Below are 14,494 nucleotides of genomic sequence, written 5' to 3' on the forward strand. Positions count from 1 at the left end.
AAAATGTTAGGCCCTCTATTGGCAAAGCCTTCATACTGGTTATCTATGATTTGCTCCCAACCTTCAACAAGAATACGCTTCAACCTGTGAAGGGACACAATCTGCAGCAAAGCTCCAAAGCATACCCAAAATATTTCTCACATGGGAATACAAAAATACTGTGAAATTAATTCCTTCAGTTTATGCAACTCTTTATAAGACCTCAAGTTCACAATGTTTTACTTCTAAGTGAGTAGAAGTGATGGAATTCAGGGAATTTGGGACTCAGATGAGTGATGTCCTTTGAATGAAGTACACCTGACTGGTCTGCCTCTGATGCATCTGATCTTGCTGCAGTGGGGACATATACTGAGCGATAAGTGCATGGGTAATCTGGTCCTAAACCAGTCAAAGATGAAATCCTAGCTCAAGTCTAAGGCAAAATTGCATCAACTTCAATGGACCCTGAATTTTATATCAGGAGCCCATGAGATGCAAATACCTCAAACAACTATAAAGTGTTGTCATGTATTATTTCTTATAAACAGCTCCCTGGCACATCTCATGTCATATTATTTAAATAGAATCTTAAAAACCTTGAAATCATGTCCCTTGTCCATCAATTACTATTACATTTTTTTTCAGCTGCAATGAAGTTGCTTCATTATTAAGATTAGATGACTATGAGGAACTTTTTCTGCTGTTCCATTCACCTGGTGGAGCTTTTGAATTACATTATCTGAGAAATATCACCTAAGAGATATGGCATACATAGGCTCGAACATTTCTGTTTACAGCATCATTAAAATGTCACTATATTTCTCAGATGCTAGAGAAAGCTCCAGTGGAAGAATACATGCAGAAATCTTTCCATTATGCAACTGCTTTTAAGAGCAAGATTTACTTTAAGACTTAAACTAGCAAGTGACATGAATGGAAAAAAAACCTATGATAGCGATTTTTTGACAAAGTAATAGTTGATCATTGTTATATCACACTGTGAATGACTAGAAGCAAATCAGATTTATCTGCTGAATGCACAAAGCAATATGGTTACTGCAGACGACACTCTCATACAACACCTGCTGCCGTAAAATGTATATCTGCACTGAGCTCCTTACAGCTAACTAGTGCATATAAAGGAAAAAATAACTCAACTGATTATTTACATGGATGATTCTATTCTTCCAACAATTTAAATAGACAAACTATAAATTGTGGAATCACTAAGCAGTAACGCATGATCTGGTTACTGACCTCTTCACACTGTATGATCTGGGTGCCTTGTTCTGTTGTAACTTTAAGCAACATTTTGGCGTAAAAATGCTGTGTAAGAGTTAAGCTGTTCTTCCTTTCTCTTTGACTGGCCATATGCCCTTGGCACTATTGCCAACAGGTATAAAGTATATTCTGGAAGTTTTCTTCTCTCAATTTTTGGTTTCTGAGTACAATAGGTTAATCATGAGATATCCTGGTCTAGATTTAACCAAAAGCCTCAAAAACATCCATTCCTATGATATTTTGGCTTTAAAAAGGAAATTTAGGAAAACAGGAAAGTTTAGGAAGCCAGTCAGCATATGCTGAAGTGATCACGACCAGGAAATTATATTTTGGAAAATGTTCTGTGGCCTAAACTGTGTCTGCTTAGATCCTTGAGACTGGGCTGGAAAATGTTTCCTATCCATTTATCTTCTCTACACTATACTGACCACATGATGATTTGAGTTTTGGTCATAATGCTACTAAGATGCCTGGTTAAAGTAAAATAGTACGTTGACTTGAATCCAGTAGTTGACATGATTTCTCAACCTTTACAGCAGTTTTAATAAAAATACTTACAATGTCAAAACCTAAGTTCAAAAGACTTTTGCCTCATTTTAGTTTAAATTCTAATTTCCGGGTATGAAATTTTTCTATTATGCAGCACAGAACTGTCCCTTCAGTTATGTTTTTCACTGACTGACAATAAGCAATGCAGAGAGAAAGCTTTCAGCATTAGTTCATTCATTCACTTTAGTTCCTTTTTTTCCTTGCCACACCCACGTACTTAGAAGGCTTGTACAATCACACTGTCACTATGCAGATATGGTGCTAATAGTCATGAAGTTGCTCTTCCAGTAAATTCACACCATCCCACATCACTAGTCATTTGAATGCAAGAGAGTAATGCTCCCTTTATGGAATTAAATACAAATCTGTGAGCAAATAGAAGTAAGAAAGCCGTAACCCAAAACTTCTACTCCATTAAACCTATATACCTTACTGCAAAAAATTTGGTTTTATACCCAGCTATATTATACTGTGCCATACATACTGCAACACAGGCGCAAGTAAGATGAATTAATGATGGTAGTCACAAAAAGCAATAATAAAGTTATAAGTCAGCAGCGCTAAAAAATGTCCCCTAAGAAAATAATATAATTCTTACCTATTCATTAGCTCTTGAAAAGTTTCATTTGGCAAAGGAAATATAAAGCCATTTATGACTGACTTCAAGTAATCCAAAGACACAAATCCACACTGACTGACATCAATTGCTCTGAAGGCTTTTTCAGTGTCCTGATAGGCTGAACACAGCTGTAATGAATACAATTTATAGTGTTTTGTTCAGAAAAATCAAGTTCATGGAGCTTTTAAAACAACAATGCATTTTTTACAAGACCTTTTCAAATGTTCTTCTCTGTGAACTGATCAAATAGGTTACCCTGGCATGCTCTGACTGTCAGATGTTTAATTAATAAGCTCGCTACAAAACAGTATTCCCAATCACACACTCTCAAATGACAAGTCAGACAAGTTTCTCAAATAATAACTCTGCCTCAAAATTCAGAGCTAAAAATACTTGGTGGATCAGACTGCTTGATAACACCTGTCTTAACGTAACTTTAAAACCATCCATGGTGTAACCTAGTATTAGAGTTCCCCTAATTAAAGTGGGTTGTTAGCACAATGAATACTGGAAAATGTTAGAAGGCATGGAATAGTTAACACAGCTGTTGTATAAACATATCACACATTTCTTTGGTTATTTTTTTTAATTCATGGGCTGTTGCAAAGGAGCTATGTGGATATGTTTTTGCTTATGGGACTTGTAAAATGCCTGAAAGTTGACTTACTGCAGATTTTGATAGGGCTCATGAAACAATAGGAAGACTGGTTTGTTTTTCTGAAATGTTAGCTCACACTGGGTTGTTCAATACCGCAAGCATCCCTGAGGGTTTTCTCCCCCCGCCATTTTTTGACAAGTACCCCATCTGCTTCTAAGCTGATTATTGTTCATTGAAAACTGCCGAAATCGCAGTGTAAGGGTAATGTATAGAGAGACTTTAGGAAGCCCAAAATAAACATCAAGGACTGGGACGGCTTGTAAGGTGACATGTACTGTGCTTCCAATCCAGGCCTTGACCTCTGTATCAAAGATATACAAGATGAAAAAAGGTCAAGATGTTGAATGTTCCTGTAGCCTTGTTTGTCCCTCCTCTCCTGTCTTTTCAAGGCTGAGAAAGCACAGTTACAGGTCTGTGTAGTTCAGTTTGTAGTAGAATATGCAGTCTTGATGCCCAGTATCAGCTTCTCTTTTCTTAGGGAGTCAGGATTTTCATGACATTAAGGCACAAGAGTGAGCGTTGGAAAATTTTGTTGCTTTTCACCTTCCCATGAAGCAGCAGGCACACTATTACATTCCACCATCACACTCCCCAACTCTCTTCAGTTAAGATCACTTCTAAGGGCATGTGGAAAGGTCATTTGCCGTGTCTATTCCAGCTCCACTTGCTGTTCTCTCTTGCCACCACATGTAAAAAAATGTGTTTCTGCAGTAGCACCTATCCACTAATGATTTATTTCACGCAGGTCAGAAAATAATTGTCAGACAATGGTAACTAGTCATTACTCAGTTAAGTCGTTACCTACTTTGATCTGACAGAGTGATCTAGCAATTCACGTTATGAAACACCTTAGCCATCAAGCTCTGACGCACTCTCATTTTGTTTTAGCCTAAGGAATCGGGAGTTCTAATACATACGTTTTTAATGCTGTGAATCTAATAAGAAAGACTGGAACACACAAAATAAAACAGAACTGCTGCTTCTGCTAACTGGCTTTAAAACCAAACAAGAAACCCCGTGTATGGTATTTGTTTGTAAAAGAAGCTGGATAATTAACTGGCCTCAAAGCTTGGCAATTTTCTTTTCCTGTGATGCCTGGCTCAGCTTCTCCACCTGTCAAAGTATTGTGAAGTATTAATGGCACTCCCTTACCTTTTCTCTAAATGCCCGCTCAGTGCTATCCAGACTGCACTCGGTCACAGCATGCTCAGCTGGTAAAGACGGTAGAAAATGTTTTTTCTGCTTCTGTTCCTTCTCTTCTATTTTCTGGCAGATTAGTGCTGTTAAGAAAACTGATTTAGCGAAGTCCACAGCTTTGTCAACTGCAAAGAAACAAAGCCATCTAGAACTCTTAAAGACTGTTTTTGTTAACTGGAAAAATCTTTATGTACAAACGGACTACACAAAACCTGAGATACAACTTTCTTGTATTTTCTTGTATTTTGAACTTGATCGGTAGTTCAAAATTATGCTAACTAATCTGTGCTTTTGTTGTAGGAGTTTTTAATTTCATATTTCTTTTAAAACATAACGCACATAACTTACAATCTTAGCAGGTAACTTTATTACATTTAATATCAGGAGGTACTAATAGAAACTAACTCACTCTCTTTGTCAGTATGTTCCCAGAATGATCCACTACCAAAAATATATTTTCAGGAAATGGAAGACAGTGTCCTTATAGGCCTTTGATAATAAACATTCCTATTGACCTTGAAAGGCTCTTTTCTTTACCATTCCCTTCATATTCTTCTGTCTCACTGTCCCATCTTAGGTCCCACAGTCCTTGGAAGATGTTCCAGTTACTGCAAGTCAAAAAGCCCTCCTCAGTGATTCCCCATCAAAAAAATCCAATGCCAAGACCAAACAAATTCTGTGGAATATTTATTTTAGCTGGGCTGAGCGGCTCATTTTGTGATGGTTTGTTGTATACTGCTCTACTTAATGTGCTGTTGGCATGTACACTCTTTGGGATAATGATTCTGCTATGGTTGTGTTATATTTGGTTCAGAGCATAACAGCAAACACCGTGATGGACAAGACACAGGTGTTTTCAGAACCTTATGCACAAAAAGTATGTGCACCAACCTCTTTCAAAGGTTATTCCAGTGGGGCTGCATAAGAAACAAAATCATATTCTGTTTGGAAAAGGATAACAAAGTGTGACTCCTCTGTGGTTAGGGCATGCTCTCCACTGTTCCCTCTGCCTGCTCAGTAGCCTGCTGAACACGGTTTTTCCTTCCTGATTAAATAAAGCTATACCTTTTTATTATTTAAACTTTTGAAAATTGTTTGTGTGAATGCTCAATTCCGTTTAGAACTGCCCTATTTCAATTTAGTTTTGCTTGGGTACTAATAGTTATTAAACAAAGATCACTTTGTTTTGCACCTCAGAAAGGAACCAGAGAGGTTACCACTAATTTGTCCGGATGATCTTAGAATCTATTTTTAGACCAATGTTGACTGGTAATTTTTTTATAACTACATTACATGGACAAGGCTCCACTTCTCAAAGGATGAAACTGGGAATCAGAGGGCAAGAGGTGAATTCAAGACACTCAGTACGGCAGGGCCGTACACCCCACAAACAAGGTCTCTGAATGTCTGAGGCATCCTGTGGTGGAATGAGTGGAGAGGTTGTGTCCCAGACCCCATTAACTAGATGGGTTAATTAAGAGGGCTATTCATGCACAGTGCTAGGTACAGCATGTACTAGGAATGAGGAGGACCCTTAATTCATAAGATTATTTCTCCACAGTTTCAGTATCGCACACAGGAAAAAAACCCTCAGTTTTTGGTAGCTATATTTACTTCCGGTAATGGTTTCAAAATAGTCCTTGGTAGTACGGCAGAAACTTACAAACCTCTATGTAGTGACACCATGGTCATTGGCATTCAGGACCTTTGAACATCAGGCCATCTATTCAAAATTGGTTCAAGAATAATTCCTACCACCCAAGGGAAGACTTTTTGTCAGGAAGAGGATTATCATAATGCTGGCTTCTCTTTTCTAGACCAGGATAGGGTTTTTTTTATTCTTCTGTAATTCTCTTACTGAGGTGCTAAATTTTGAGTAGTAGGAACGAAACAGACAATGTTTGAAGCTAATGCTCTTTAGCCTGCAGAGTACAGGTAAGTCTTTACTAGCTTTCTTCAGCAAAGGTAAGTTTAAATGCTTCTTTTTAAACAAAAAAAATAAATGGAAAAAACAATTAGCAGTTAGCCTCACACTCATGAAAAATCCTACTGCCAGAATATCATATGTGTACATGTGTGATGGAGGAAATGCTTTGTTAAATACACTAAATTAAATTTCAAGATATGCAAACAGACTTACATTATTTTTAAATACACTGGGAGGGCCTTTCTCACTATCTTATCTTGAGCACCTTCTTAAACTCACATCTCCATAGATCCTCACATTCACATTACAGGTAAATCTGGCAGATTTTTGCTGTATAACCTCTCAAACACAACCTTTTTCATCCACATACAGGTCTAAATCTCTTCACTGCATCCATTCATCCAACAACTGAATTACTGAAACACACTTTTTCTCTCTTTGAGGAAAACAACCGTATCCTGCTCTTATCAACGTCTCTTCCTTCCTTAGACAACAAACGTAAACTAATGCCTTCATTTTAAGGGTCTCCATAGCCCACGTCCTCCGTGCCAATCACTTTTCACTCAGGAACAACCCCTCATGCCACCTTGGACTGCCTTGTTCCTGCAACTTCAAACAAATACATTTTGTATCTACTTTTATGCAGACCCTTATATTTGAGAGGACCTGCCACTACACATTCACAAACTGACCTAATTACTGATCATCAACCCATCTTAAACATAGAATCATAGCATCATCAAGACTGGAAAAGACCTCTAGGATCATGAAGTCCAACCACCAACCCAACACTACCATGTCTCCTAAACAATGCCCTTAATTGCCATGCCTACATGTCTTTTAAACACCTCCAGGGATAGTGACTCCACCACCTCTCTGGGCAGCCTGTTCCAATGCCTGACCACTCTTTCAGTAAAGAAATTTTTCCTAATATCCAACCTAAACCTCCCCTGGCACAGCTTGAGGCCATCTCCTCTTGTCCTATCACTAGTAACTTGGGAGAAGAGACCAACATCCACCTCGCTACAACCTCCTTTCAGGTAGTTGTAGAGAACGATAAGGTCTCCCCTCAGCCTCCTCTTCTCCAGGCTAAACAACCCCAGTTCCCTCAACCTCTCCTCATAAGACCTGCTCTTTAGACCCTTCCCCAGCTTTGTAGCCCTTCTCTGGACAAGCTCCAGCAATTCAATGTCCTTCTTGTAGTGAGTGTCCCAAAACTGAACACAGTATTCGAGATGTGGCCTCACCAGTGCCGAGTACAGGGGCATGATCACTTCCCTACTCCTGCTGGCCACGCTATTGCTGATACAAGCCAGGATGCTGTTGGCCTTCTTGGCCACCTGGGCACCTGGGCACACTGTTGGCTCATGTTCAGCCGGCTGTCGACCAGCATCCCCAGGTCCTTCTCCACCGGGCAGCTTTCCAGACACTCTTCCCCAAGCCTGTAGCGTTGCATGGGGTTGTTGTGACCCAAGCGCGGGACCCAGCACTTGGCCTTGTCAAACCTCCTACAACTGGCCTCAGCCCGTCGATCCAGCCTCTGTAGGTCCCTCAGAACACCCTTTTTTGAGCTGATGCCTCCAAAGACATTCTCAACCTCCAATAAGTTAGGTTGCTGCTATGCTTGAGACTACTGCCATGTTGACATAAAATGTCTTATTGTCACCTTGACCCCCCCTACCTGGCCAAGTTCACTGTTTTGTCACTGTCTTAGAGTGTAACTTCTTTGTTACAAAGCTTACCTGTGATGTTCACCATGACTGAATACTGGGTGAAAACTGAGGTTCCCAAGTGCTACAAGATTCCAAGTTGCAGTAACAAATTCTTTATCTGAGGTTTATGAGCCTGTAATAGTGATTCTATTTTTTGGCCCATGTAACTTGTCACCTTTTGAGTTTTAGGCAGTTTTCACACCGAGTTAGTAGAATTTCCCAAGCCAAAGGAAACTGGCTTTCTTTTCGTTCCTGTCTTAGCTGTATCTGCTGAGAAGCAGAAGCTATCAGTGTCCTACAAAACTGCAAACCAGATCCATCAAGGCCAACAGAAATAATTCTACTGATATAAGTGGAAAGAGGAAAAGTACCCAAGTTTCCACCCCTTTTCTGAGAACATACCTGGAACTTTGTTTTCTGTGCTTTTTTCTTTAACTGTGTCTGTGCTTATGCCAAAATTCTTCAGAACTTCTTTGTAATTAGTCACATTAGAGTCTCTAACACAGTAACAGTTTCACAGCCTAGAGAAAAAGACCCATTTTTTAAAGAGCACAGCTATTCTAGATCATATGTGTAGTGAATTGAAGAAATCGGAAATTTGTGAAATCTTTAGAAACAGAATATGTAAAAGATTGTGAAAAAACAAATAAGCTGTAAATTGCTTTTTTCTACCTTCCTTCTACATTTTTCCCTGGTCTCTTTCTTCTGCCCAAGACTGTCTATAGTATATGAATTGTCTGCATAATATCATTCAAATCCTACATACAGTGCCATTTTCTTGACCGTCTACATGAACATGAATTTTAATATATCTGCACAAGAACATTTCTCTTCTAATAATATAAAAATAATATTATATTCTTAAATAAATTCTAGTGTAACTTATGATAAGTCATACCTAAACTCTGCAGCAAGTTGTCTAGATTTTATAGCAGGCTGGAAAATCTGCAGCAGCTTCATCTGGATTAAATGGGAACCTCACTTTGTAATTAGAATTAATTTCCACATGGTATTAACTTCCACAGCTTGGAAATTAACCTTTGAGTGCAAGCAGTTGTTTTCTAGATATTTCCCTTGATCAGCAGTGAAGCTGTTAATACTTTATAGACTTGTCACCCTCATATTGTATCCAAATGCTTGGAAAAAATGAGCAGTTATCACCTTTCAGGATGACAGTTTGCTAGAGAATCCAGGACCAGTTTGTCACAAGTTACTGTAGGATTTATTTCAATCCTCTTCAGAAAAAACTGCTGTGACTCATGCTCATGTTTTATCTTCCTAATCATGGAACCTAGAAAGATGTAGTTTTTAAAATTAAAATTAAAATTCTGTTGCATAAAGAGGACCCGTAAAGTCTAAAGCTAAAATGGTACCACTAGAACATCTTGTGTATCACAGGCAACTAAGTTTCTTTCAACTTCCTTTGCATTTAGACCCAGAATTAGTCTCTAAATACAATAACACTTGTGTTTGATTAAAGTATGTTGACAAAAATGCATCTAGTTAGTCCTGATGAATTTGTTCCAAGGACTAATAACAGAAGAATTGATTGCCTTATTTTTTCATTTGAATTTGTCTATCTAGTGAAGAGACTACACCATATGATATAGTCACCTCTTAAACTCTTTTTTCAAAGGCTAAACAGATTGTCTGCTAACATTAAGCTCCAAAGCGTCCACATCATCCCTTGAATCATGATTGTGGCTTTTTGGTTTTTTTGTTCAACATCCTGGGAATGAGAGCACCTGATGTGAAGCTCTGTTCTGGTTTTGGCTTTGACAATATATAAAAATAAAACTCCTATTTCTGCTCAGTATTTTTTCCAGACATCTTTGGGACATTAACCCTTTTGGAAAGCCTCATAGCAGAAGCCAAGATCTTATCAAAAAAAGACAAATACCACCTATTTACAACCCACTACTTGCATCAACATAGGGGATGAGGGGGGGAAATTACGCTTGTAATTTACAGGACCATTTAGGTAGTAGATAGAAGAGAACATGGTTAGCCATTTAGAAAATTCTGTTTGGGACAAGAAGAGAGAGCTGCACTCTAACATACTCTGTTTTCCTCTCTAGTCTTTGGGTTGTATGGAAAAGTGTGCAGCTATGATTAGCTGCTAAGACCATCATAATTCCATCACTTTTGAGGGGTACTGAAAGACAGGAATTCCCAATCACAATGTGAAATTTACTTAATAAATTTGGAAAGTAATTTACTTGCCTCTTGCCTCAGTTTCCCATTTATAACAGCTGAATTATAATCCTGCCCAAGCCATGGGTCTATCCTGGTTGTCACAATAAACCACACACCTGGTTTTGGTGCATGTAAGCCATAGTTATATGCATAATTTATGGAGGACTTAGCTTCTTTTTCCCAACAATTCCCCCACATCCTATTTCCCCTTGAGCCTTCTCTTTGTGTCTTACCAGAGGGTGAGGATTATCTGTGAATTTATTTTTAAGGAGACTTTAAAGAGATTAAGATTACATTAACTGTGAGCTGTACATATGGAAATACAGAATGAATATACAGACAAGACAGTACTCTGACATATGTGAAGTGCGGTAGAAATACATAAAATGGATAGATTCGGTTCCACTTTGAACAAACTTTTCATGCATACATTCAAAATAAAAGGAATACTTCAAAAACATTTGTATGATTGGATTATTTGGGGATTGACAGTTCTATTTTATGGAAATGCCATGAGAAAGATCAGGTTAACAGTAAATCTCAGCATCAGGGATGATACTTTGGTACATTTTAGGAGTGTCTGAAATTCTCCCTTGTTTACAGCTCAGTTTTTGATCTACCAAAAACTCTCAATCTCCAACAAAAACCAGATACATACACAAATTACCATGGCCTTACTACAGAACAGGAACACTCTTCAGTCATTATCCTACATTAGTGACAGTTTTCAGCAATCCATGGGGTACTCTGTTTTCTGTTGCATGAAAACAGTTGCGTTCCTTCCCCTAGGAAGTTTCTGCTGTTACTCTCAGGCAATTTCTGCTGTTTTGAACAAAATGGCTTATTATGGATCTGCATATATCAAGGATAGAAAGTCAATGCCATTTAATAAACAAATGGAAATACGGAACTAATTACTGGTTCAAAATTGCACTTTTGCCCACTGTTCTTTATGCTCCAGCTTCTTATTCGGGATCTCCTTGAACAGGTAAGGATCACCATTGTGCTTGGCACCACATCCTTACAGAAGGGGCAGGATACAATCTGGATGTATAACAAATGGAGATTGAGTTGATCGTTGCAGCAGCCATCAAAACTGGGCTAGATAAATGATAAAAATCAATAGCAGACCTGCTATTGCCCTCATCTGGGCATATGAAGAGAACAGATTATGTAGCATCATTCTTGATTGATCTATGTTAATATGCCTTAAAAAATAAATTATCGGTCCTAATCATCACAACGATTAGTTTGCTTTCATAAATTTATTGACCAAGGAATGTATTCCCAAAGACTAGCTCTAAACACTGACAGCAGTCTCTTCCATCCTTTATAGAGGCAAGAGGGAAAACAGGCACTACCACAGGGTGATTCAGAAATCTGAAATTATGGTCGTCACCTGTTTGCTCTCTAGGTATGCTAGTACCTTTTCACTTACTAGAATGGGCAAAAAGCCTTAGATATTTTAAGTTAGCCTTTGGTTTGCCTTGCCCTTCCTATCATGAAATGATTTCCCTATTTAATTCTATGGCTTCCCTATTTATGTAACCTAAACAAATTCATAGGTTATCATCTGAAAAAATGTATTCCAGTACTTGCTTATGTTCAATACCTGCTTAAATTTGATCTGTTTCCTCTGTACACCCAAGATGGAAGGACTGGACTGAAACCAGATGAAAACAATGAAAATAGGTTCATTACATTCAAGTGGCACTGGATCAGACCCTTCCTAAAGCCCTGTTCTTGCAAACACATGGTCTTTCAGAGCACATGAATCCCAACTACGTTAACTTTACTGCTAGTTTTGGCTCTGATAGGCTGAAGCATCCAGTCCTAATACTCTTGAACCAGCACCATGAATACAGCTGGACTACCCAGATCCACAATGGGAGATCTTTGCACAAGGTTTGCTTAAAAGCTAGAAGGCTAGCACATATCTCAGTGCTGATAAGACTATTACATAAACAAGCATAAGAAAGCCAAAAATTGTACTGTACATTTTAAAGTCTGGGTTTCCTTTTAATTTCAGTACATATTCCTTAAGCAACACTTCATCTGAAATTGTTTTTTTAGTCAGTAATTTTCAAAAAATTGAAGCTGACAATGCACATTTAATAAGCGTAGAAATGGCTTCTGGTTTCCTAAGTATCAAAATATGCTAATTATAAGTATGACTATTCATTATTTTCCTACTTTCTATTTTTATACACATACAAATACCTCCTAATTGTTAAAATTGAAAAACAAACAAATGTACCCATTATACTTTTTATGAATCCAGCCCATTTTCAAGTAAAAGAAATCATTCTTTACACAAAGATTTGCTCTGAAATTGCTGCCAAAGAAAATAACCGTGAGTTATTTGCTGCATAACTGCCACATGAGTACATTAAAGGTGCCTAGGGACAGCTTCGTCTTGAGCATGTGACTTTTAAGAAAAAGCTTTTAAGTTCAATATTTAAAAATTGCTGCCATATCCCTTTTCTTTCTCTGTTTTTTAAATTAAATACAGTTATCGCATATAGGAAGAAGTCAGATGTTTTTTCTTCCTATGTTTTCAATCATCTATCTGACAATGATGGTTTGTATTTCCTGGCTGCAATGAATTCAGGATATCATTAGGATGTTAAGGAAGTAGGTGTGTATATATATTTCATGGGTGGTTTTTCCCACAAAACTAGAAAATGAAGCCCCGGTATGAAACCTGAATAACTTTCCTGACCATTAGGACTAGATGATCAAGACTGCCCAACTGTGAAGGGCTAAAAGCTGAAGACCTAGGATCTTGTCTTAAGGAAAGCTATATTTTTCACATAATCAAGTAAATGTTTAGATGGGACGTCCAGCCAAAAAGCGTTTACTTCTCTCTATCAGTGACTGGATTTCAGAACTTTTAGACTACTGGTTTGGGTTTTTTTCCAGAAAATTTTTAATATCCTTTTGGTGAGGTAATACAATTGCTCTGTCTCTCAGGAGTTGGGCTGGCCTATCTGAAAGAAATGCTACAAGTGCAAACAGGGCTTTCTGGCAGAGTTTGTGCATCCAAAACACCTCTGAAAATGCATGTTTTCCCCTGTCTATACACTAAGTGTCCCAGCCCAAGAGATATGTATGGGCAGCGCGTTATGTCAGGATCTTGTCAGAAAAAGCCCCCCTAATAATTATGGGGCTAGTCTAAAGTCCATTAAAGTTAATTGAGAGACTCGACACTGTGTCCCAGAACAACCATAACAGGATTATGGGATAAAATATTTGTTAATCAATCCAAGGCAAATATTCAGCAGGCTTTGGCTTGAATCAGAAACAGCTGCAGAGTCCAAAAGCAGAAATCAATTCAAGAGACCACACTGTGAAGGGACAGCAGGAAGAAAAGTGGTGGCAGAACTTGGTCCAAAGAACAATAATGTCTTCTCTTTTTTTTTTCCAAGATCAATGCAGAAAGAAGCATTTAAAGTGTAGTTCAGAACAGAAACCTAAAGGACAGTAGGGACCCAGGCCTTGTCACATGACATGCACTTTCTCTAAAAGTCACAGCCACAGGCCCGTGTTATGAAAACTATATTGTCAAGAGAAACATGACAAAGATATTAAGGAAACATGGCATGGCAGCTAGTTGAGCATCCAATGCTCTAGAACATCCCTGGACCCACAGCTCTGAAGCAGAGGCTCTTTTGATATACAGAAACCTCACTGGAAACCTCAAAAAATGAAGAAAATTTCTTTTTGGTGAACTTGACCTTTTAGGTTACTGGGTTTGGAATATGACAGTCCAAGCTTTGGTCTGAGGAGGGGAGCTGAGTGGGAAGAAAGGGAACTAGATTATAGAATCATAGAATGGGTTGGGTTGGAAGGGACCTTAAAAATCATGCAAAAAAAAGAAAGTACTGTGCTCGCCCAATTTATGAGGAATTCAGAGTGAGACACAGATATACTTGAAAGATAGCAGAGGACATTTAGATTCAAATTTCTTGGGTTGCCCATGCCTCTGAACCAACTATGATACAGACAAAATAAACCCAGTCAACCTGACCTAAGTTGCTCACTTGGCCAATGTTCTTTTAGGCATGATTTTCAGGAGGTGTAGCTTTTGTACATTAATAAATGTGCAGACAGAGGAGCAGAGTATAATCATCTGTTTTACATTGTCCCACAGGTTTAACTGGATCAGTGCAAAATTACCTGCACAGAGCTGAACTTGACACATGATTTCACATTCAAAAGAAAAATATTTTATTCCTTTGACTAGGGAATTAATATCCTTCCTTAAATGTATTATCAACATTAATTGCACTTGTACTTAGAGAAGCGAACACAGTTTCGGTTGCTTTAAGCTTCATTCATAATAAGAAAGTTAGGTTAGTTTGGGTATATTTAAG

The 14,494-nt window shown here is 38.2% G+C and overlaps 1 protein-coding gene across 1 annotated transcript in view; it reads right to left on the reverse strand.

The window, feature by feature from the left end:
* Positions 1–14,494, reverse strand: part of EFCAB6 (EF-hand calcium binding domain 6) — a 109,609-nt gene that overhangs the window by 79,678 nt on the left and 15,437 nt on the right. Inside the window, 2 exon segments of the mRNA XM_064473730.1 lie at positions 2,408–2,556; positions 4,239–4,408. Of these exon segments, the coding sequence (XP_064329800.1) occupies positions 2,408–2,556; positions 4,239–4,408 (319 nt within the window).

Source organism: Phalacrocorax carbo, chromosome 1, assembly GCF_963921805.1.
Source record: "Phalacrocorax carbo chromosome 1, bPhaCar2.1, whole genome shotgun sequence".
NCBI classification, from domain to species: Eukaryota; Metazoa; Chordata; class Aves; order Suliformes; family Phalacrocoracidae; genus Phalacrocorax; species Phalacrocorax carbo.